The 22,549-nt window shown below is 50.2% G+C and overlaps 1 protein-coding gene across 6 annotated transcripts in view; it reads left to right on the forward strand.

Moving 5' to 3' along the window:
* ANO2 (anoctamin 2) overlaps positions 1-22,549 on the forward strand; it is a 344,114-nt gene that overhangs the window by 1,011 nt on the left and 320,554 nt on the right. For 2 of the 6 annotated variants that reach the window (XM_084956923.1, XM_021092435.2), the window contains exons 2-3: positions 16,014-16,198; positions 17,462-17,788. In XM_084956923.1, the coding sequence (XP_084813049.1) occupies positions 16,058-16,198; positions 17,462-17,788 (468 nt within the window). In that variant the 5' untranslated portion in view covers positions 16,014-16,057. Of the gene's footprint in view, positions 1-5,747; positions 5,855-16,013; positions 16,199-16,835; positions 16,975-17,016; positions 17,210-17,461; positions 17,789-22,549 lie in introns of those variants that run through there. The other 4 variants (XM_084956919.1, XM_084956921.1, XM_084956920.1 and 1 more) reach the window with 4 other exon arrangements.

Genomic DNA, 22,549 nt, shown 5'->3' on the forward strand with positions numbered 1-22,549 from the left:
AGCAAATCGTGGCAGTGTTTGGGGGAGCAGGAAATGATTCAGCTGCACCTCCAAATTATTTTGAATAGACAGATGCATTTGGCAGGGTTGACCTCGCTTGGAAGGAGATTTTGTTAGGTGTCTTGTATCTGGTGGTTCTTGAGAGAGGCCGAGACTGGGGAGCTGCCCGCTCCATGGGGATGAACAGTGGGCAGAAAGGACTGGAAGCCAGGTATCGGCCCCTAGTCCTCAGACTTTGTGAGCAGGTGTGATGTGGGACCATGTGGATGCTGGTCCAGGACAGAAGGTCCCACTGAGCAAGGTTAAGTCTCAGCCCAAAGGCCTTGACAGGTGGGGGAGGATCTCAGACAAGGGTGGGACTCTCCCAGAGGACAGCGGGACTCCGGATCCCTGCCCTTTTGCGGGCTTTGTTTTTGGGACCTGACATCAGAGCCCTGCCCTGGCTGCGGGGTGTCCAGGGCCCAATCACCCCCTCACTGTGTCCTGCCACGTACCATCATTTTGGGAGCCAAGGACCCCAGAAGGTCCTTTCCAGCCACCCCCACCACTCTGAGTTGCCTCTGTGTGGGCACCTGGGCCTCTTTGCTGGCTGATGGAAGAAGCTGTGAGAGGTGTGGGGATGGGCTCCAAACCCCAGCCTCGGGTTCTGGTCCGGTTTCTCTCTGTACCTTCTCTGCCCTCTTCCTCTGTGAGGCATGGCTAGAGGGGCCAGAGGCTCTGGAGGTTAGAGTGGGGATTGTCTTTCATTTTCTCTAATCCTCATTAGATCTTCTGGAAATCCACCCATCCTGAGGATGCTTCTACTGGCTAAGAGGAGCTTGTCTATGCCTGGCTTTCTTAGGACACATGGAGAACAGAAACTTTACCACTGGAGACGAGATTCTTGCCTCTAGTTACCAAGTAGAATTGGTCTCCAGTTGTGATTGGGTGATTGGGGAAGGCCTCTCTGGGAGATGAGTTTGAGTAGAAGTTGCATTCAGTGAAGGAACCATCTGGAGACTTAAACTAGCAAAGGCATCAGAGGAGAATGACCCAGTGAGCAATGTATGGGCTGCCCCCCAAAGAGGGGGAAGCTGAGAGCCTGAAAGGGGGAGGGTAAGAGTGAGCCAGATCTGGTGGAGTCTTGGGACTCAGGCCAGAAGTTTAAACCTTCAAAGAGGAGGGAACGACTAACATTTATCAAGCATCAGCTGTATCCCAGACACTGTGCTCTGCTTCCCAACAAATTTGGGGGCCAGTATAAGTCCATTTCATTGAAGAGGAGGCTGAAGTTCAGAGAGGTTGAGAAATATGCCTGTTGTATTGTGTTAACCACCGAACAATTAGAAAAGGATAAAGCTGGAACTCAAACTTATTTCCCCTCCGCCTGACCTTGTTGCTTTTGTCCTTAAGAAGCCATGAGAAGGGGAGTTCCTGTCGTGGCTTAGTGGTTAACGAATCCCACTAGGAACCATGAGGTTGCAGGTTCGATCCCTGGCCTCGCTCAGTGGGTTAAGGATCCAGCGTTGCCGTGAGCTGTGGTCTAGGTCGTAGACGTGGCTCAGATCCTGGGTTGCTGTTGCCCTGGCATAGGCCGGTGGCTACAGCTCCAATTGGACCTCTAGCCTGGGAACCTCCATGTGCTGCGGATGCGGCCCTAGAAAAGACAAAGAGACAAAAAGACAAAAGTAGCCATGAGAAGGAAGTGTAGGCGCCATCAAGGAGGGGAAATGTGGCTGGCCCTGGGGCCTTGAGGGAGATACTAATTTTGCAAGGTGGTCAGGTGGTGCTGGGGTCACAGTCTGGGAAGGTTTGCCTTGACACGATTTCCAATCTGGAGTCATCATGGTTCGTTTATTTGGTGGGGTCAGTCCCAAGAAGGCTAGTTGTCGTCAGCAAACTCCTAAGGCAATGTGCCATTGCCATCCACACTGGGGACATTTCCTAGTGAGCACAGGTTGCCTGAGCTTCCCATCTATGGTTCATGAGCACGTGGAAGGCTGACCCAGTGGCCACTGGGGGCAGAGGACTTGCCCAGTGACCAGATGGCTCTAGATAACCTGGTTCATGATCATTCCTGCTGATCTTCATACCATGTCCCGTGAGTGCTGCTGGTATCAGTTCAGAGCACACCTACTGAGCCCACGCTGTGCTGGGGCCACAACCATCAACATGGGCACACATGGCCTGCCAGGACCTTAGTGGTCTAGGATGGTCTTAGCGTAGCAGCCACATCCACTGTTGATGGACGTGAGAAGGAGGAGCTGGAGCCAATTAGCCCCTCTGTATATCATGTATTTCAAGCTGTACTAGAGGTCTTTCTTTCACAGCTACTGACAACCCTGCCCTTCCTCCAGAAACTCTAAGGAAATCATTTATTAGTCAGTGTGGCTGACATCTCTCCATCTAGGTTAACTTCTGCTGAAACTATACGAAAGGTTGGCCATTCTCACAATTGGCTGGCGTCTGTCTGTGCAGCAAACACAGGTGTAAAACACGCTGCCCTTGTAAACCAGTAAACCAGTTCTGTAAACCTTCTGACTGGTTTCCTCATGAAGGGAAAATTCCCACTTTCTAGGCTGTCATTCATCATAAAAAAAATTAAAGATAGCTTACAAAATGGGGCTTCTGTTGTGACTCCGTGGTAATGAATCCACCTAGGATCCATGAGGGATGCGGGTTCGATCTTGGCCTTGCTCGGTGGGTTAAGGATACGGCGTTCCCATAAGCTGTGGTGTAGGTTGCAGATGCGGCTCAGATCTGGTGTTGCTGTGGCTCTGGTGTAGGCTGGCGGCTACAGCTCTGATTCCGCTCCTAGCCTGGGAACTTCCATATTCTGTGGGTGCGGCCTTAAAAAGACACACACACACACACAAAAAAAGTTTAAAAAATTAAAAAGTAATAATACACACCCATTGTGAAAAAATTAAAGTCAGTATATACAATAACTGTTTTTTCATATTTTGGTAATTATTCTTCACCCTGTTTTTTTTTTTTTTTTTTACCTGTGCCTGCAGCATACAGAAGTTCTCAGGCCAGGGATTGAACCTGAGCCACAGCAGTGACAACACTGGATCCTCAACTGTTAGGCCACCCGGGAACTCCATCCTGACTTCTTCTTTTTTTTTTTTTTGTTGCCGTTGCCGTTGTTGTTGTTTGTTGCTATTTCTTGGGCCGCTCCCGCGGCATATGGAGGTTCCCAGGCTAGGGGTTGAATCGGAGCTGCAGCTACCGACCTATGCCAGAGCCACAGCAACGCGGGATCCGAGCCGCGTCTGTGACCTACACCACAGCTCACGGCAACGCCGGATCGTTAACCCACTGAGCAAGGGCAGGGATCGAACCCGCAACCTCATGGTTCCTAGTCGGATTCGTTAACCACTGCGCCATGACAGGAACTCCCTGACTTCTTTTTAATCCATTTTTGTTTTTGCCTACATCAGATAACTAGTTATGTATTTCTATTTCTTATTTATTAATCTTCAAACAGTTACAAAAAGGAAAACCTAGATATAATAACACTTAAGGAAAAATTAACAAGCACCATATAATGAAAGATTGGGAACATATTATATCACTATAACCTAGAGAAGAAGGAATAGGGACTGTAAGTGAGCAAAAACCTATCTATGAGCTTCCTAATAGGCAGTGCGGGAAAGTGATAATCACTTGCATTGCCTAATGAAAGGAGACTAGTTCATCACCATTAAACTTTAAGAAGGATGTCACAGTGACATTGGTGATTTTTATATAACGCATTGCCCAGCATAACGAGCTGTAGTTTCACTAATAGTTTTAGAAAGAGTATTACTTTTCACGTGGGCATTTATTATATTGTTTCTGGTTTTTTTTTGTTTGTTTGTTTTTCGTTTTTAAAGAGGTGTTTCTGTTTTATTATTTTCTGGTCCATTCCATTCTATTCTATTAAAAATGCTGTTTTCCGAGTTCCCGTCGCTGCTCAGTGGAAACAAATCTAACTCGTATACATGAGGATGCAGGTTTGATCCCTGGCCTGGCTCAGTGGGTTAAGGATCTGGCATTGCTGTGGCTGTGGCGTGGGCTGCTGGCTATAGCTTTGATTTGGCCCCTAGCCTGGGAACCTGCATGTGCCACGGGTGCGGCCCTAAAAAGACAAAAAAAAAAATGCTGTTTGCAAACCATTAGATACCTAACTATGGGTTCAACCTCTCATTTGGAAAGTAGTGGCTTAGTGCATGTAGAAAACTTGGTGGCTTAGTGCACATAGACCAAGGGATCTCAGTCTCTCCCTCCTGTCCTCTGTATGAAAGGGATGTAAGACTCTTCCCTCAGGAGTATTGTCATCCAAGTTTCTATCCTGAATAACATCTCTCATCCTAAAGAACATCCTTCAGCATTTTTTTTTCTTTTTTGGCTAGCCTGCAGCATGTGAAGTTCCTGGGCCAGGGATCAGATCCGAGCTGCAGCTGCGATCTATGCTGCAGCTTCAACACTGGATCCTTTAACCCACTGTGCTGGGCTGGGGATCAAACATGTCCTGATGCTGCGCCAAAGTGGGAACTCCCCTTTAGCAAGCATTTCTTTTTTTTTTTTTTTTTTGCTTTTTAGGGCCCAACTCATGGCATATCAAAGTTCCCTGACTAGGGATCAAATCGGAGCCATAGCTGTCGGCCTGCTCCACAGCTTACCACAGCTCACAGCTGCACTGGATCCCCAACCCACTCAGCAAGGCCAGGGATGAGGCTGGGGATCGAACCGGCAACCTCATTGATACCAGTAGGGTTCGTTAATAATAAGCCATGACAAGACCTCCCCCTTTAGCATTTCTTTCTTTCTTTTTTTTTGTTTTTTTTTTACGGCTGCACTCAAGGCATGTGGAGGTTCCCAGGCTAGGGGTCCAATCTGAGCTACAGCTGCCAGCCTACCCCACAGCCTCAGCAATGCCAGATCCGAGCCGCGTCTGTGACCTACACCACAGCTCATGGCAACACCGGATCCTTAACCCACTGAGCGAGGCCAGGGATCGAACCTGCAACCTCCTGGTTCCTAGTCGGATTCGTTTCCGCTGCGCCAAGACAGGAACTCCCCCTTTAGCATTTCTTAAAGCGCAGTTCTTCTGGTGACTTCTCTTCACTTGTTTCCCCATCCAAAGCTCTAGAATTCCATTGCAGAAAGCAGGGAAGAGGTGACTTTGGCGAGAAATTCACCTCTGCTCATCTGTCCAGCCTTTCATTGAGTACCTACTATGAGCCAGGCTGCATAGTAAGAGTCAAAGATGATATCCAGTCCCTATATTTGAGGGAGTGTGCCAGTGGGAGGAGGGTGTCGAATCTGTCACGTTGAGGGAAATCGGAGCCAGGATCTGCAGTATGGTATTTGACATGGATGGTGTCTCCACGGGCTGAATTACCGCCCTTGTAAGTGAAGGTATTTATTATCATCCACTTTGATAGGGAAGGGTGCTGTGTCCATTAAGACTATGCACAGCTGGCTGCTCTCACAGCAGATGAAAAAAATGAGGAAAACGTAGAGGCAGTTCACTGCTCGCTAAAGTGATAGGCCTGGGCGGGTAAATAAGTTGGCGGGGTGGCTCTTTTCCACAAAACTTTGCAGGGACCCAGGGTGATGGAGGCTCAGCCACCTTCAGCTATGACTTCTTTCAGTGGCCCTGCGAGTTTCCATTCCAGCTATCTGAGAGGGGAGGGGGGCCCGGAGGAGCCTGTAGGAGCATGCGTGGAAGGTTTCTGTGGGCCAGGCCTAGAAATAGCACATATCACTCTGTTCACATTCCTCTGGCTGGAATTCAGTCTCGTGGCCGCATCTAGTTGCAAGGGAGGGAGGCTGGGAAATATGGTCTAGCTGTATGTCCAGGAAGAAGAGGAGAGCATGGATTTTGGTAAGCACCTTGTAGTCTCTGTCATAGGGACCCATCAAAAATGGTAAGTTTAGTGTGGCATAGTCACACCTGTTATACTGTATTCAAGTTACCAGGTCTAGACATTTGGCTCCCCAAGTAGGCTCTGAGATCTTCAAGTTTCAGCACCCAGGACAGGACAGGGTATGTGGTAAATGCTTATTAAATAGTCTTTGAATGCATGAATGAATGAATGGGGAGCTGGTGTGACAGTAGCTGGCCAGCAGATTCAGTTGCTTTTATTTTATTTTATTTTTTGGTCTTTTTTAGGGTCACACTCTTGGCATATGGAAGTTCCCAGGCTAGGGGTCAAATCAGAGCTCTAGCCACTGGCCTATGCCACAGCCACAGCAAAGCTAGATCCGAGCCTCGTCCATGACCTATACCACAGCTCACGGCAACACTGGATCCTCAACCCACTGAGCGAGGCCAGGGATTGAACCTGTGTCCTCATGGATCCTAGTCAGATTCATTTCTACTGAGCCATGATGGGAACTCTAGTTGCTTATCTTTTATCATTTTTAAAAATTTATGATTGAAGTACAGTTGATTTACAATGCTGTGTTAGTTTCTGGTGTATAGGAGAATGATTCAGGTATACTTATGCACACATGTTCTTTTTCATTATGGTTTAGTGCAGGATAATGAATATAGTTCCCTATGCTATACAGTAGGACCTTGTTGTTTATCTATTTTATATCTAGTAGTGTGTATCTGTTAATCCCAAACTCCCAAGTTTGTTTTCTGTGTCTTTAAATCTGTTTCTGTTTTGTAAATAAGTTCATTTGTGTCATTTTTTAGTTTCTGTATATAAGTGATAACATATGATATTTTTCTTTCTCTCTTTGACTTAGTTCACTTAGTATGATAATCTCTAGGTCTGTCCATGTTGTTGCAAAGGGCAAGATCTCATCTTTTTCATGGCTGAGTAGTATTCCATTGTATATCGGTACCACATCTTTTTTATCCATTCATCTGTTGATGGATATTTAGGTTGCTTCCGTGTCTTGGCTGTTGTAAAGAGTGCTTCAATGAACATTGGGGTGCATGTATTTTTTCAAATTATAGTTTTCTCTGGATATGTGCAGAGGAGTGGGGTTGCTAGATCATATGGCAACTTAAGAATGCTGCTTTTAATATTTATTTATTTATTTGTTTTTTTACTTATTACATTTTATTGAAGTATAGTTGATTTATAATATTGTGTTAATTTCAAAAGCTGCAATTATTTATTTATTTATTTTTTTAGGGCTGCACCAGTGGCATATGGAGGTTCCCAGGCTAGGGGTTGAATCAGAGCTGTAGCTGCCGGCCTACACCGCAGCCACAGCCACAGCAACGCCAGATTTGAGGCATGTCTGCGACCTTCACCACAGCTCATGGCAATACCAGATCCTTAACCCACTGAGCAGGTCAGGGATCGAACCCTCGTCCTCATGGATACTAGTCGGGCTTGTTACTACTGAGCTACAATGGGAACTCCTCAAAAGCTGCTTTTAAAATGTGTGCTATGTCATGGTGGTGTTATGTATTTGCCTCTAAGTCCCTCCTGGAATATCGCATATCTATGTTGTCTAATTTAGACGAAGGTGCTTGCCTTCCTGTCTGTAAGGGAAGTAAATGTGTCTCCAGTTTTTCTATTACATGTATCCAGTCCTTTAGCCACAAGGTAACTACATTTAATGAAATTTAGCATTTGAGTTTACTTGACTCGTAGATGCATTTCTACCCCCTTTGAGTCTCAAGCAGGTTTTATGATCAAGGCTCTGATGTACGTGTGAGAAGTCAGGGGGCCAAAATGAAGTTGCACAGGTTGCAGTCCTACCCCAGGTGGACCTTTACACCGCGGCTGTAGGAGTGAGCCAAGCTCACGGGAGCCAGGCATGGAGCTTTCCCTTCTCCAGTGACAGGCTTCTCTTTCTTCTAAGTTCATGAAGCTTCCAATTTTTTTTGTTTTCTTTTTAGGGCTGCAATCACAGCATATGTAGGTTCCCAGACTAGTGATTGAATTGGAGCTACAGCTGCCAGCCTACACCACAGCCACAGCAGCCCAGGATCTGAACTGCTTCTGCGACCTATGCTACAGCTCATGGCAATGCCTCACTCAGTGGGTTAAGGATCTGGCATTGCCATGAACTGTGGTGTAGGCTGGTAGCTGCAGCTCCAGTTCTACCCCTAGCCTGGGAGCCTCCATATGCTGCAGGTGCAACCCTAAAAAGAAAAAAAAAGCCCTTTAAACAAAGAGCACTTATGGTCAATACTCAGACCCAAGATCCTAAAACTGAAGACAAGGGACCAAAAAAAAAAAAAAAAAGAATAAGAAATTCAGTCCAGGAAGTGCTTCCCTCCATGACAAAATACACAGATCAGAACTGGGAGAAGTTGCTCAAATGAAACCTACTCATTGGCAGCTCATCCTCTCCTGTGGTTTGGAGTGTGACTGATGGGATTGAGGTAAAAATGTCCCTCCCTCTGGGTCATGAGGACGTGGCTGATCTGTAAGATAATTGGTCAAAGCTGTTTAGCCAGTTAACTGCAACCTGTTTTGCAGGTACATTGACATGAAAGAGCATGACAGTGCGATTGTGAGTAAACCGTCATCCTTCTACACACACACACACACCCACACACAGACAGCACTTTCATGAGGTTGGCCGACTCTTCTCCTGGGTGTGCTTGGCTGCCTTCAGTGTCCCTCCCTCTCTCCTCCTGCACCACCTCCCAGCTCTGACCCTTTTCTTCCTCCTGGGAGGAACCAAGACTGATGAGCTTATTCTGCTTTTTTGTTTGTTTTTGTTTTCTTTTATTTTGTCTTTTTAGGGCCGCACCCATGGCATATGGAGGTTCCCAGGCTAGGGGTCTAATCGGAGCTGTAGCCTCCAGCCTACACCACAGTTACGGCAACATGGGATCCGAGCCTCGTCTGCGACCCACACCACATGATGCACTTACTCTTACTCCCATCCCTGTAAAGAAGATGGAACAGATTTCTGTCGCTCAAAAAGAACTGGCTCCGAGGTTAAAGCCTGAGACAGCGCTTCTAGTCAGAGCTCTTCCACTTAAGCTGCTGGAGCCGTTTTTTTTTTTTTTTTTTTTTTTTTAAAGGTTTTAATTTTATTTATTTATTTATTTAGTCTTTTTGCTATTGTCTTTGGGCCGCTCCCTCGGCATATGGAGGTTCCCAGGCTAGGGGTTGAATCGGAGCTGCAGCCACCGACTTATGCCAGAGCCATAGCAACGCGGGATCCGAGCCACGTCTGCAACCTACACCACAGCTCACGGCAACGCCGGATCCTTAACCCACTGAGCAAGGGCAGGGACCGAACCCGCAACCTCATGGTTCCTAGTTGGATTCGTTAACCACTGCGCCACGACGGGAACTCCTGTTTTTGTTTTTGTTTGGGGGTTTTTGTTTGTTTCGATGCCCACAATTGTGGCATCTGGAAGTTCCTGGGCTAGGAACTTCCAGGTGCCTCATTGGAGCTGCAGTTGCCAGCCTAGGCCACAGCCACAGCCACAGTAGTGCCAGATCCGAGTGCTTCTGTGACCCACGCCCAGCTTGCAGCAGTGCTGGATCCTTAAGCCACTGAGTGAGGCCAGGAATTGAACCTGCCTCCTCACGGATACTAGTCGGGTTCTTCACCTGCTTAGCCACCATGGGAACTCTGCTGGAGCCTTTGGCTCTGGATAAGATGCTGAGAGTTACAGAGGGATTCAGCAGACATAAGGGACACGGATGAACCTGAGATTTTTATAAAATACCCCCAAATACATTTATAGTCTATAGGAAACTGTTCAGAAATTTTCTCTCTGTTACAGCCTTGTTAACTGAGACAATGAAATTCATATCAAATAGACAGCCCTTCACTGCTAGACTGTTCTCGCCTTGAAGCCGGGAGTTGTGCCAGTCTTGTTCACCACGGAATCCTTACCCCGGAGCAGGGAGATGGGCAGTGGGCTTTGGGATTAGGGCCAGTGCTGCCCGACCCTTGGGCAAAGGGAAGTCTTGACAGCGAGCACCCACTGAGTGGTAACATCATATAGACGCTTGGAGAATTGTCTCTCCAGGGACTCCCATAGTTACTGGGTTGGACTTGAAGGGGGACTGGAGATCCCACAATAACTAGGGGAGGAAACACTGAGAGATGCATTGCTTCGGTTTCTCATAACCTCACCTTTATGGGGCTTCTGTGCCCAGCCACACACAGATTTCTCTGACTTAAGACCAGATGCGTCCTCATTGGACTATCAGCGGAGTTAGGATCACCACATTCCAAAGGACAGAGCTAGGAGAAGAAGGGGAAACAGAAGCCCCCACAAACTGCTCTATGCAGACAGGGAGCCTGCCACGGAGGCTAGACTTCAAATAGTAGGATTCAGTGACTGGTAAAAGCGAGGGCAAGTGGGGACACAGAGTGGCTCTCAACCTTGGATGCACCTTGGAGTCACCTAAGAAGGTTACGATATTGCTGTCTGTGTTCTACCTTCAGACCTGGACTTATTTCTCTTGTGCCCCAGTGCTGAGACCATTGGTCTCTACAATCACTGCCGGAATCACGAATGTGATCCCGGATCTAGTCGTAGGTCTTGAACTATTAGAAGGAAGGAGCTCCATCTAGAATGTGCATAAGGCAAGCTTAGGACAGATCAAACACACACGCAGACACACACAGTGTGTTCCCTTAGCACAGGGAAGGGAAATATTTAGAACCAGAGACCTGCCTGGGACTGGGTGTTAATACAAAAGAAAAAAAAATTGGGAGTTCCCATCAAGGCTCAGCAGTAACTAACCCAACTAGTTCCATGAGGATGCGGATTCGATCCCTGGCCTTGCTCAGTGGGTTCAGGATCTGGTGTTGCTGTGGTGTAGGTTGCAGACATGGCTTGAATCTGGCGTTGTTTTGGCTCTGACTTAGGCTGGCAGCTGCAGCTCTGATTCGACCCCTAGCCTGGGAACTTCCACAGGCTGCAGGTGCAACCCTATTTAAAAAAATAATAAATGAAAAAATAAATAAAAATAAAAATAATGTCCAGGCAGGAAGGGACTTACTCCTGGCTGTCCCTTTCCTTTTCCACCATATATCTAAGTGTGGACTCTATGTCACTTACTAGCAGGTGACCTTGGGCAACTTACCTGACCTCTCTATGCCCGTTTTCTCATCAGGAAAATGGGGACAACAACAGGACCTATCTCATAGTTATCGTGATGACTGAATGCGTTGATACATGGAAACTGCTCAGAACAGTGCCTGGCACATGTCAGGTGCCAGCTGTTAGTGTCACCGTGGTTATGATTAGGGCGAGTCTGTGCTTAACTCAGAGAGTTGACTTCCCTCTCTTCAAAATTCACTCACCAGAAAGGATTCTCTCCGTCCCCACATTGTTACCGTCGAATGTTTATTGAGCCCCTATTGCATCCAGACTTCTGTGCTAGGAATACAAAGGCAAAAAGGCAAATTTTCTGAACTTCTTGAGGACTTCCCTAGGTGGTGAGAAAAGGCTTGGTGTGGGAGTAGGACTTGGGCAGGACGGGATTCAAACAAGTGGAAAGAATGTTCCAAGCAGGGGTGCCTGCATGAGGACAGGCACAGAGTGAAAATTAGTTTGGAGCTAGGTCTGCCTAACGAGAAATGTTCTTGTCTGATGGATGGATGAAGCAGTAGAGCTATGTAATAGACAGCTGTGGAAATCTTTGAATGCCAAATGGTTTGCAAGCCCCCAAACCATGGAGGTTTTGAGTAGCAGAGTGACCAGTGAGACAAAAGTATTACGAATGGTCATCTGTAGAGGCAAAGGAGTTAGGGATCCACCCACCCACCCACCTGTCCGTCCATCCATCCATCCATCCATCCATCCATCCATCCATCATCTCCTGACACCCCATTTATCCTCACTTTAGCCGGAGTGGCTTTTCTAATTATGTTGCTCTGTTTTTGCTAACAAAAATTCTTTTTTTTGCCACACCGTGGCATATGGAACCTCTTGGGCCAGGACCTACACCACAGCTGCAGCAATGCTGGATCCTTATGTAACCCGCTGTGCCACAGTGGGAACTTCCCCAAATTCTTTAATGTTATTATAACTTGTGAACCCTGCATGTTAACAGAGTGGGATTTGGGATGGGTATAGTATTGAGGAGAGCCATCTAGAGGCAGAAGAGAGAACCCAAAGATAAGAAACAACAGGTCACCTTCTAGAAGCTGCAGATAGTGTAGTCATTCTGATGTGTGTGTGTGTGTGTGTGTGTGTGTGGTGTGTGTTGACCAGCAAGAGATGATTGATACTGGGAAGGTTGATAGGAAAGACAGTAAAAAGCCCTCTAGGCCATGGTAAAAATGGGCTCTATAAACCAGAAGGGTTCTTTCTTTGCCCCTCAAATCCCACCACACGGTTGGCCACCTGCTGGGTCTATGTGGGTGGAAAAGGAGCGCGAAGAAGGCTGCAGTCCTGGCTCTCAGGAGGCTGATGATCTGAAATAGCCAAGACCAGCGGCTGATTATAAGGGACCCTACCCACAATCGCCTCTCCCCCTGGTGTCTCCTCTCCTCCCGTGCTCATTGGACGATGCTCCTGCTCCTTTCCAGATGCATCTCAAAAGTCACATACTCTGGAGGCCAGGAGGTAGCTTTAGGCAGAGCACTGCTGTAGGTCCTTGTTCATATTCCAACTTTAGCTCTTCTCTTATTCCTGAAATTATCTCTTAATGAGTCTATTTTCTTTTCTTACCAGCCTGCCTTCCTTGTGAGCCCCTAGGGGTTGGTGGGAAGGAGCATGTTCTATGGACTTTGTGTTTCCAGTGTCTGACATGGGGCCTGGGAAGTCAATGGTTCTAGAGGGAAAAGAGATGCTAAAGTTTATATATGTACACTGCCCCCGCCTCCAATGGCCAGCTGGGCCTGGAGCAATGGATGCCCTGTGTGTGCAGGGCGGGAGGGGCTGGCGGGGGGAAGATGGGCTCTGGATGGGTGTTGAGGGTGGGGAAGCAGTTCAGACAGGCAGGCGGGGCTGGGATGATGACAGGCCCTGTGCACCTCTTAGACAATCTGGTCTTCATCCTAAGAGGAGCAGGAAGCCACCGAATGGGAGTAACCTGGTCACATTGTTTCAAAATGGTAACTCCAGCTGCACTGTGAGCTGAGGGTCAGGAAGGGAGAAGATTACTGGCAAGGAGGCCCGTGAGCTCTGAGCTAGTCAGGTTCAAGGCCGGGATGCAGACGGTGCCTGAATCAACATCAGGGGTGTTTGAGCATCGGGGAGAGAGGGCTGTTTCTGAGCTGAGGCTGTGAGATGAGCAGAGCTGAGGAGGCAGATCTGCACATGGTCCTTTAGTGGGGAGGGGATTGGAGGGTGGTCCTTCTATCGCTTTGGCCACATTCAGACGCTGAGAAAGGTGACGTTCAGCAGGACCTGTGGGGCAAGGGGCGGGGTGATCGGCAGGGCCATTGGGTCCAAATTTTGAGCTTGGCGTTTCCGATGTTGGTTGTTGTCCTGGGTCAATTTCATGCAGGAAAGCAGACTGAGACCTCGGTGAAAGTGTTGACTCTGAAATGAAATCCACCCATCAATCCCTGGATACTTGGGGAGGGTCCAGGTGATGCTTGAAAAATCTGAAGTGCCCAGGTTGCTCAGAGGCTCCAAGAGGGCGTGCCTGTCAGTAGGACCACGCTGGCCTGAGTCTTGTCCTTGGCCCGGGAGGATGTGGATGCTCTGTGCCCCTCAGGGCGCCCTGGCCTGTCTGGTTTTGAGGGACGCAGTGGAAGGTTGGTGACAGGGGACTGCCCTCTTTTTCTGGGCATCTCACACTCACCTGCCGTCGCTTAGTAATGAGACGGGAATGGTGCCAGGAGGGAAACTTCGAGGGAGGGTCCTGGAAGTCCATCTCCCACAGGAAACCTCCTCCTTCTCCTCTTGCTGTCTTTCTCAGAGGCTCTGGAAACCTCCTGGGGCCCCAAGGACTCACCTCCCGCTCCTCTGTGCCTGGGGTGCCCCCTTCCTGTGCTTTATCAGCCCAGCCTGGCACTGCCTTGCTCTCGACTGTGTCTCTTGACCCCTTGGTATCTTGAGAGGAACCTCTGCCTGCCTTGTGGGGAACAGCAACGGGGAGCAAGGATGGAGGAGGGGTGCCGTGGGCTGTGGACTAAGACAGGTGCATGAAGACGGTAGCTTGGACTAGGTCGGTGGTCATGGAGGTGGTGAAAAACAGATTCGGGAGATATTTCAGGGGTGAAATTCATAGCCTTGGTAACAAATTGGAAATGAGGTGTGAGGGAAGGAGGCTGTCAAGTCTGCCTGCAGATTTCTGGTTCATGGACTGAGTGATGGTGGCAGCATTCACGGCGATGGGGACACTGATAAAGTGTCATGTTTCGGAGAAGATCGCACGTTTGGTTTGAGACGAGATGATTTTGAGGGGCTCTGAAACTTCCAAGTGGAGATGCCAGGTGGAGGGGGGAGAGGACAGTAATTGCTAAAGGCTAAAATTTGAGAGTTATCAGCATAGAGGTGCTAATTAAAGTCATAGGGGTGCATGCGAGCGCCCAGGGAAAGAGCTGAGTACAGAGAGGAGGCTCTAGTCCAAGCCTTGTGAAAACCCATCTAATTGATTCAGAGATGTGAGCCGTGCCCCCGCCCTCCTGGCAGCCTGCAATTCCAGTTCCAGTGCCAATGTGTGAGGTTTCCCCCCCTGCACTAAGCAATTCTGCAACCTCAGCTGGGTGTCCTACAATTTAACTCAATTCCAACATTATCTCCCTGCCGAGAGCACCAGATCCCACAGGTGAAAGGCTCAGTCCTGCAAGCCTCCCCCCATCCAGTACTCTCTTCTGATGCCAATCGCAAGTCCAGGTTGTCAGCTGTGCTTCAGAGCCACTGGCTGTAGACTGGAGGTCCCCACGACCCCCTCCTTGGGCTCAATTAATTTACTAGAGTGGCTCACAGAACGCTGAAACGTCAAGTAAGTAAAATGTTTCAGAGACAAGGAAATTCATCCATTTATTCATTCATTCAGCAGATGCTAAGTGCTGAGCTGCATGTATAAAGTGTGATTTATGCTCACATGGAGTTTAGAATGAAAACATAACTGGAACAATGAGAATAACTGCCTTTCTCTCGCATCCCTGTAGGCTAATGACTCTTCCGTGTGCTTACCTGTGTAGCTCTCATCCGCATTCTCACTACAGTCCTGCAAGTTGGGGATTCTCATTTTACAGCTGGAGAAACGGGCTCGGAGCCAGTGATGGCAGAGCTGAGGCATCTGCCCATGTGCCCTGAAGGGCTGCTTCAGGAGGGCCAGGGAGATGCTGGGCATCAGTGAGGACTTGGTGGGGCAGACAGCGATGTGGAGACTCTTCAAGGGCCCTGGAGGTGGCCTTTTGTCGAGGGTCACCCCTGCCCCGAGCCTTCTTTTGGCCTGTCCTTGCTTTCTCCTTGAAGGGTGTGGGGGGCTGCCCGCTGGTCCTCCTGCCCAGGAGGGACTCTAGAGGCCTAGACTTTGACATTGATTCAAGGTGTCTCTCCGGGAGTTCCCGTTGTGGCACAGCGGAAACAAATCTGACTAGTAACCATGAGGTTGCAAGTTCGATCCCTGGCCTTGCTCAGTGGGTTAGGGATCCGGCATTGCCGTGAGCTGTGGTGTAGGTCGCAGATTCGGCTTGGATCCTGTGTGGCTGTGGCTATGGTGTAGGCCGGCAGCTATAGCTCCAATTCGACCCCGAGTCTGGGAACCTCCATATGCCGCGGATGCAGTCTTAAAAGCAAAGCAAAAAAAAAAAAAAAGGCCTCTTTCCTGGCAGTGCCCCATTCTCCTCACCCCAGGGCACCACCCCTCTCCTCTTTTCTGAGAATTACACAAGATTATGACAGCGCTCATCAGAAGGAGCTCCTGCTGGTGGCTCCAGGCTGTGTGTGTGTGTGTGAGAGAGAGAGAGAGAGAGAGAGAGAGAGACATACCCCCCTGCATTCCCCCCTCCCCTGCAGCCAGTGTGAACCTGCTAACTGAGCTTGTGAGGACTGACAGGGAGGCAGCTTTGGGGAGTTGTGGCTATAAAGCCATCCTGAGTGTCCCCCATCAGGGCTTCAGTTTCTCTGTCCCATTTGCTGTCCCCTAAAGCTTCTCTCCCTGCTTTGTCCTTCCCTCTCACAGATATCCCGCTGCTCCCTGGCTCCCCACGTCGGCTGAGCCCACGGATGGTGGTCAGAGGGGGCCAGGGCCCCAAACATGGACAGCAGTACCTCAAGGTGCCGGGTCCCAGAGCCCAGGGCCTGCAGGGCAGCTCCCCTCGAGCTTCCGGCCAGCCACCTGGTGGCGGGAGCTCCCCCAACAGCTCTGTGAGTACTGGGGTGGGTGGATGGGAGGCCCTGATGGGGGCCCCAAGGGAGCCTCTGGCATGAGGGGCCGCCCATTGGATTTGGGGGGACAGGTGTGTGTGTGTGTGTGTGTGTGTGTGTGTGTGTGAGAGAGAGAGAGAGAGAGACAGAGACAGAGAGAGAGACAGAGAGACAGAGAGAGAGAGGGAGAAACCAGGGTTTTCTTTGGGGCCTTTCCCTCTCCTTTCCCTCCAAGTCACGGTGGCACAATGTCCCAGCAGTGCTGAGGTCCCCTGGTCAGAGGACAGGGAAGGCAGAGGTGTGAGAGGCCAGGTGGTCCCACCTGCTGGTCTGCAGACTCCCAGCTCCCTTCCCACAGATGGGAGGGACCAGACCTCTGCTGTGGCGGCTCCTTTGAGGCTGTTCCCTGTGCCTGGCGCTTCATCTGGTTGCCCAGGTGACCTCTCAGGTGGCTGCCGAGGCAGCAGGGTATCAAACCAGTAATAAACAGGGAAACACCCAAAGGGGGAGGCGGGTCCCTCCCCCGCTCCGCCTCGTTCGTTCTTTCTCCTCTTCTCTCAACCTTCCATCTCCTGAGAGGACTAAGTGGACTGCCTCGTCTCTGGCAGGGTCCTCACCAGGGGTCGGAGAAGAAGAAGAGGAGGTGGTGGAGGAGGAGGAGGAGGATGCGGGGCTGCGAAGGGCAGAGTGGACAGTAAATCCCGGTGGGGTGGGGGTAGGGGTGGCCAGGCGGCTGGAAATCAGCCTTTGTTCCAATGGATCTAGAGAACCTGCCGGTGAGTATTCAGATCGATCTGCGAAGAGGTGGGGATGCTGTGGTGCGTGCGGAAGGCTGCGTGTCCGCGCGCACTCGGGTGATGCGTGTGCACAGAGTGTGCGGGAGCGCCGGCACCGAGGCCGGAGGCGTGCTGGGCTGTGCGCACGTGCGGGAGTGGGCCTGGGGCTGGGTGCGTGGAGGCAGGCGGTGGTTTGCCTGGCGTCTGTGCCGCGGGTGCCTCCGTGTACGTGAGCGTACGTGTGTGCGTGGGCGCGGGGGTGCTGGGCGGCGCCAGGCCCGGGCTGGACGCTGGTCGGGGAGGGGCGGCGGCTTTGCGGGCCGGCCGAGGCCTGGGAACTCGGGTCCCTCTGTCCTCCCTCTGGGAGCCGTGAGGTTCTAGCTTCCTAGTCCACCTCCCTGGGCCCGGAGCGCAAGGTGAGCGTCCCATGGCTCCCACCGCTCCCTCGCTGGACCTTGCAGCCCCGTGTCCCGTCCTCTCTTGCCAGGTCATCAACAACTACCTGGATGCCAGCGAGCAGGTGTCCTCGGAGGCCCGTCTGAGCCGCATGCACTTCCACGACAACCAGAGGAAGGTCGACTACGTGCTCGCCTACCACTACCGGAAACGCGGGGCGCACCCGGGCCACGGCTCCCCGGGCCACTCGCTGGCCATCGTCTCCAATGGGGAGACCGGCAAGGACCCCCACGCGGGGGCTCCCAGTGACATTGAGCTGGGGCCCCTCGACGGCCTGGAGGACCAGAGGAAAGAGCAACGGGAGGAGTTTGAGCACAACCTGATGGAGGCCGGGCTGGAGCTTGAGAAGGACTTGGAGGTGAGGTCTCTCCGGTGACAGAGGATTCCGATGGGCTGGGCCTGCGGGCCTGCTGAGCTGGGCTCCTGGTGATCAGTGGCACTTGCTGGCTTTTTAGGGGTGGGGTGGGGAGGAGGAATGAGGTTTTCTTGCTCAGGGGCTTGGGGAGGAGTTTTGGGGTCCCAGGCGGTGGTGGTGGAGTGCCAGTCTGTTCCGGGGAAGTTGGCTTAGTTAGAGGTGGAAGATAAGACAGTTTCTTCCTGGCTGGCCATCCTGTGGCCTTGGTAATGTGAATTTGGTTGGATGAAGATATGGTTTGCCTGTTGAATTTAGGATTAAAATTCTTGTATAGGAGACATATTATAAGGCATGTGCTTGTCTGGAGCCCCCAGGGGGGTTGGTTATTTGGGAACCGGACGTCATATTTGATCTCGTGAGCTGTGTACAGTATTCTGACCTCGGATCAGTAGCCAGCCTAAGGAACTCCATTTATCTGCTTATCCGTCATCCACCCATCCAGGTCTTCATTCACTTCTCCATCTGTTTCTTCGTATCACATGATCCTTTAAAGATGGCCTGCCCTGGCCGTCCCTTCCATCTCCTACTCCTCCCACCTCCCACACGGGTGCCAGCCCTCTGGCCTTATCTCGGCTGTGAGTTGGTCACTTTCACCTCAGGGCCTTTGCAGTGGCTGTCCTGGTTGTCCCTTCTGCCTCGGGCCGCCTTCCCCAGATCCGTGCATGCTCAGCCCTCTCACTTCAAGCCTCTGCTCTGGTGTTACCTCCTTCCAGACATCTCCCCTGAGCGTCTTAGATAAAGTGCCCCGACCCCTTCACACTGTTCCTTTATCCTGCTTCACTCTTTCTCATCATGCCCAGCACCTGAAATCATGGTAGAGTAATTTATTTTCTATCTGTGCCCCTAACGGCTCCATGAAGTCAGGGGTCTTGTTTGCCTCACCGCTGTATCCCCAGCACCTAGGACAGAGTTTGGCACATAGTAGGAGCTTCGCCAGTGCTCGCTGACTCAATCAGTGACTTCCCTGAGCCTCAGGCTCCTCATCTGCAAAATGCGCGGTGCTGCAGGATTGTAGTTTTACATGCTGCCCGTTAGCTGGGGCAATGCAGCCATCCAGCCCAATGTCTGGTACACAGTAGGTGCTCCATAAAGACTCTTTAGGACGATTGAAAAGGGTGTTATGCTGAGGGGTGGGGTGACAGTCTCATCAGAAACCTGTTTTGTAAGAGTCACATTAATGCCCTCCCCCAACTGGAAGGGCCCCTCAGAGGTCATTCCTCCATGTCTCTGTCCCCAGGCAGGCTGGCATGTGGCCCAGACCTTTGTTGTGCTGACCTGTGCTGCTCATCCAGACGTTCAAGCCGGGAGCCTCTTCTCTCGTAATTCTTTCCATCACTGTAGGGACCTTGCGCTCTTTCAGGGCGACTTGGGGCTCCCTGCTGAGGGAGTGCTGCCTCTCACTTTTGGAAACTCACTTGGTGCCTCTGATTGGGGTCTGGTGGGAAGGTTTCCCCAGGTAGTGGCGTGTTTCGAGGGCCGTAGAGGGTGTCTGGGCACCACCACTGTGGGAGGCTGCAGGCTCCCCACCTTCTCCAGGTGTCAGGGAGTCAGGGAGGCTCAGGGATTGGGGGTCTGGGCCTCGTGCAACTGCTGAGGCAACAGTGTCTTGCTCCAGAGGTGGACTCTGGAGTCTGAATACAGAGGTTCACCTCCCAGGCCTGGCTTCTGCGAGCCGCATGACCTTGGGTGAGTCACTTAATCCTTTTGAGTCAAAGGTTCCTTGCCTGTCAAAAGGGATTAACAATCTGTTTTTCACTGGGTTGTGATGAAGGTGAAACAAGACAACTAAATAAGGTATCTAAAAGCAGTAACAAAACTAAATAAGGTATCTAAAAGCAACAACAATGAGTTGGTATTACTGCTGCTCTTATTCTTGTTGCCAGATGTGGCAAATCAAAATTCACCATGGCTAGTTCCATGTGCATTGGATCAATAGTAAATAAAATTTTCAGCCTAAGTATGGCCCATGCGAAATGGGGGATACCCTTGTACTAACAAATTATTGATCTGAAATTCCGAGGGAACGGTCCTTGGAAGACTTCCTGCTGTTACTAGTGTTGCTGACATCTTTGCTGCCCCTCCAGCCTGTTTCTTCTTGGTTGCATTGGATTTTCTTGGCTTTGGCTAGGAAATTAGGAGGGGCTAGAGAGAGCTCTTAGGACCGACTAGTGTTAGATGGGGGCGTGGAGTGTTTCTGGCCTGTTGTCCCTCCTCCCTCCCAGCCCCCACCTCCGGCTTCAAGGCCTCTTAACTCTTCTTTCTTGGGCTTTTCCAAGCTACTCAACCTCTCCCAAGTCCCTTGTATCATCAGGGCCTGTACCACTTGTGTAGCCATCAGGAGCTACTGTCCTGCAGTGGTGGTTTTTTTTTTTTTTTTTTTTTTTTAATTCTCCCTCTCTCTATTTTCTAAAAGTTAATTATTATTATTTGCTGTGGCACCCGTGGTGCAGAGCTGAGTGAATTACAGTTCTCAGTCATGGGAGTTCCCTTCATGGTGCAGCGGAAACGAATCTGACTAGGAACCATCAGGTTGTGGGTTCAATCCCTGGCCTTGCTCAGTGGGTTAAGGCTCCAGTGTTGCTGTGGCTGTGGTGTAGGCTGGCAGCTGTAGCTCTGATTAGCCTGGGGACTTCTATATGCTGCAGGTGTAGCTCTAAAACAAAACAGAACAAAACAAAAAACCCCTCAGTTCTCAGTCATGATGCATTGTCATTATCATTGGTCTGCACAGGGAGCCTCTTGTGACTTATGCAGATACCCTGGACCTCACTGCCTGCTCCCTCTACAGGCAATTATTCCAAAGCCTCATGCTTCTGGGTAATATATTGTGTCATTTTTGCTTTACGCTTTTTTTTCTTCATTAAAAAAATAGACTTTATTGTTTAGAACAGTTTTAAATTTACAGAAAAATCAGACAGAGCGTGCTCCTAACGCACATACCTGGTTTCCTCTATAATTAACTTCTACATTAATATGGTACAGTTGTCACATGAGCCAATCTTGTTACACTGTCATTAACTAAAATCTCTGCTTTGTTCAGATTTCCTGAATTTGTACCTACTGTCCTTTTTCTATTCCAGGATCCCAGCCCGAATCCCACATTTTATTTAACTGTCATATCTTCTTAGGCTCCTCTGACAGTTTCTCTGAATTGTATGCATTTTTAATTTAGGTGGAGGCACTCTATTTAATAACCCATTCTGCTGCTTGCTTTTTTCTCTCAGCACTACGTTTTTCAAGCCTTTCACGGTCTGCGTGCATTTTTTTCCTAATGGATCAGAGAACTGGTTTACCTAGTCGCTCCCTTAATGATAATGAGCACCAGGTTGCCTCCAACCATGTGCCCCACAAGGCTGGGAATGACTTGTCACCTCTGTCAGGGCCAGTGTCCCCCCAGCCCCAATACCATGTTGGTGCAAAACACTGCTTAGACCGGAGACCGTGAGGTTCTGAACAACTTTCTGGGGCCTGTTGGGGTCTGAACAATTCTTCTTTGCATCAGGATGCTCAGCCTCTGGCCTTGAGCAGCAGCCCGGAACTGGCACCTCACTGGAGCGGGGACCTTGTTTGGCTACACCTGGTGGCAGTTTGGAGAGCAGGTGCAGTGGCCCCACCTGCTCAGCTGTTCTCATGCCTCTGGGCTGGACTGCCTTTAAGGCTCTAGTTTCACTTTGATTTTTAGGACAGCTGGAGAGAAAATGGTTTTCTATCAGAGGCCCATTCAAAAGTATTGACTTAGTCTTACAGATCAAAAGGACTTTGCATCCACCAAACTCTGATTAAGTATCGTGGAATTCATTTGGACCCTAGCTCTCTGGGTGTGCTTTAGATGGGAGGGGAGTTGGTGCAGACCTTCCATTGGCTGTGTCACCTTTTGTTTTGTGTACGTATTTCCATGTATTGACAAGCTCCATGTCCATATTGCAAAGACTATTTAGTATTTATTGGATGGCTGAGTCATGGCTTGCTCTATGTTTTCTTACGTTTGGCCATTTAATGAGAATTTCCGCTAAAGACCTTGCTAGAGGACGTTCCCATTGTGGCTCCGCAGTAGCAAAACCAGACTAGTATCCATGAGGATGTGAGTTAGATCCCTGGCCTTGCTCAGTGGGTTAAGGATCTGGTGTTGCTGTGAGTTGTGGTGTAGGTTGCAGATACGGCTTGGATCCCATGTTGCTGTGGCAGTGGCATTGGCCGCTGGTGCAGCCCTTAAGAAAAAGAGCAAGACCTCGCTGGAGATGCCTGTGGGTGACAGAGACCCCGGCATCCTCATGCCAGTTTGGATAAAAGAGGACCACATGTTTGGAGTTGGGCATTGCTGCTGAATGGGAGGCTCATGCAGGCAGTTGAGGGACTTACCCCATGAGCCTCCATGAGCTGAGAAGGGCCTCCTGGGACCCACCTCCTCCTGCGCTCTCCCAGACCCCCCGCCTTGACCGAGACTGAGCTGGAGGGACAGAGACAGAGACTCAGATGCTTGGGACAGAGACAGAGACTCAGATGCTTGGGTGGCACCAGGAGGAATCTGAGGGGAGGGCGAGCCAGGGCCATGTGATGCTCTTGATGGGCTTGGAGGTTGTGTTTGTGGACTTGGGTATCAAGACCTTCTCCAGCCTGCAGGCCCTGAAATTCCAGCAGGCACAGTCCCAGACTTCATCTCTGCGGGCAGCTCATCTTCCCAATTGGGAGTGGAGAGAGGGCTTG

The sequence above is a fragment of the Sus scrofa genome, chromosome 5 (assembly GCF_054392235.1).
Source record: "Sus scrofa isolate SSC_HxYL_T2T_F1_AM1 chromosome 5, Sscrofa_HxYL_maternal_Yorkshire_Landrace_v2.0, whole genome shotgun sequence".
Taxonomy (NCBI): Eukaryota; Metazoa; Chordata; class Mammalia; order Artiodactyla; family Suidae; genus Sus; species Sus scrofa.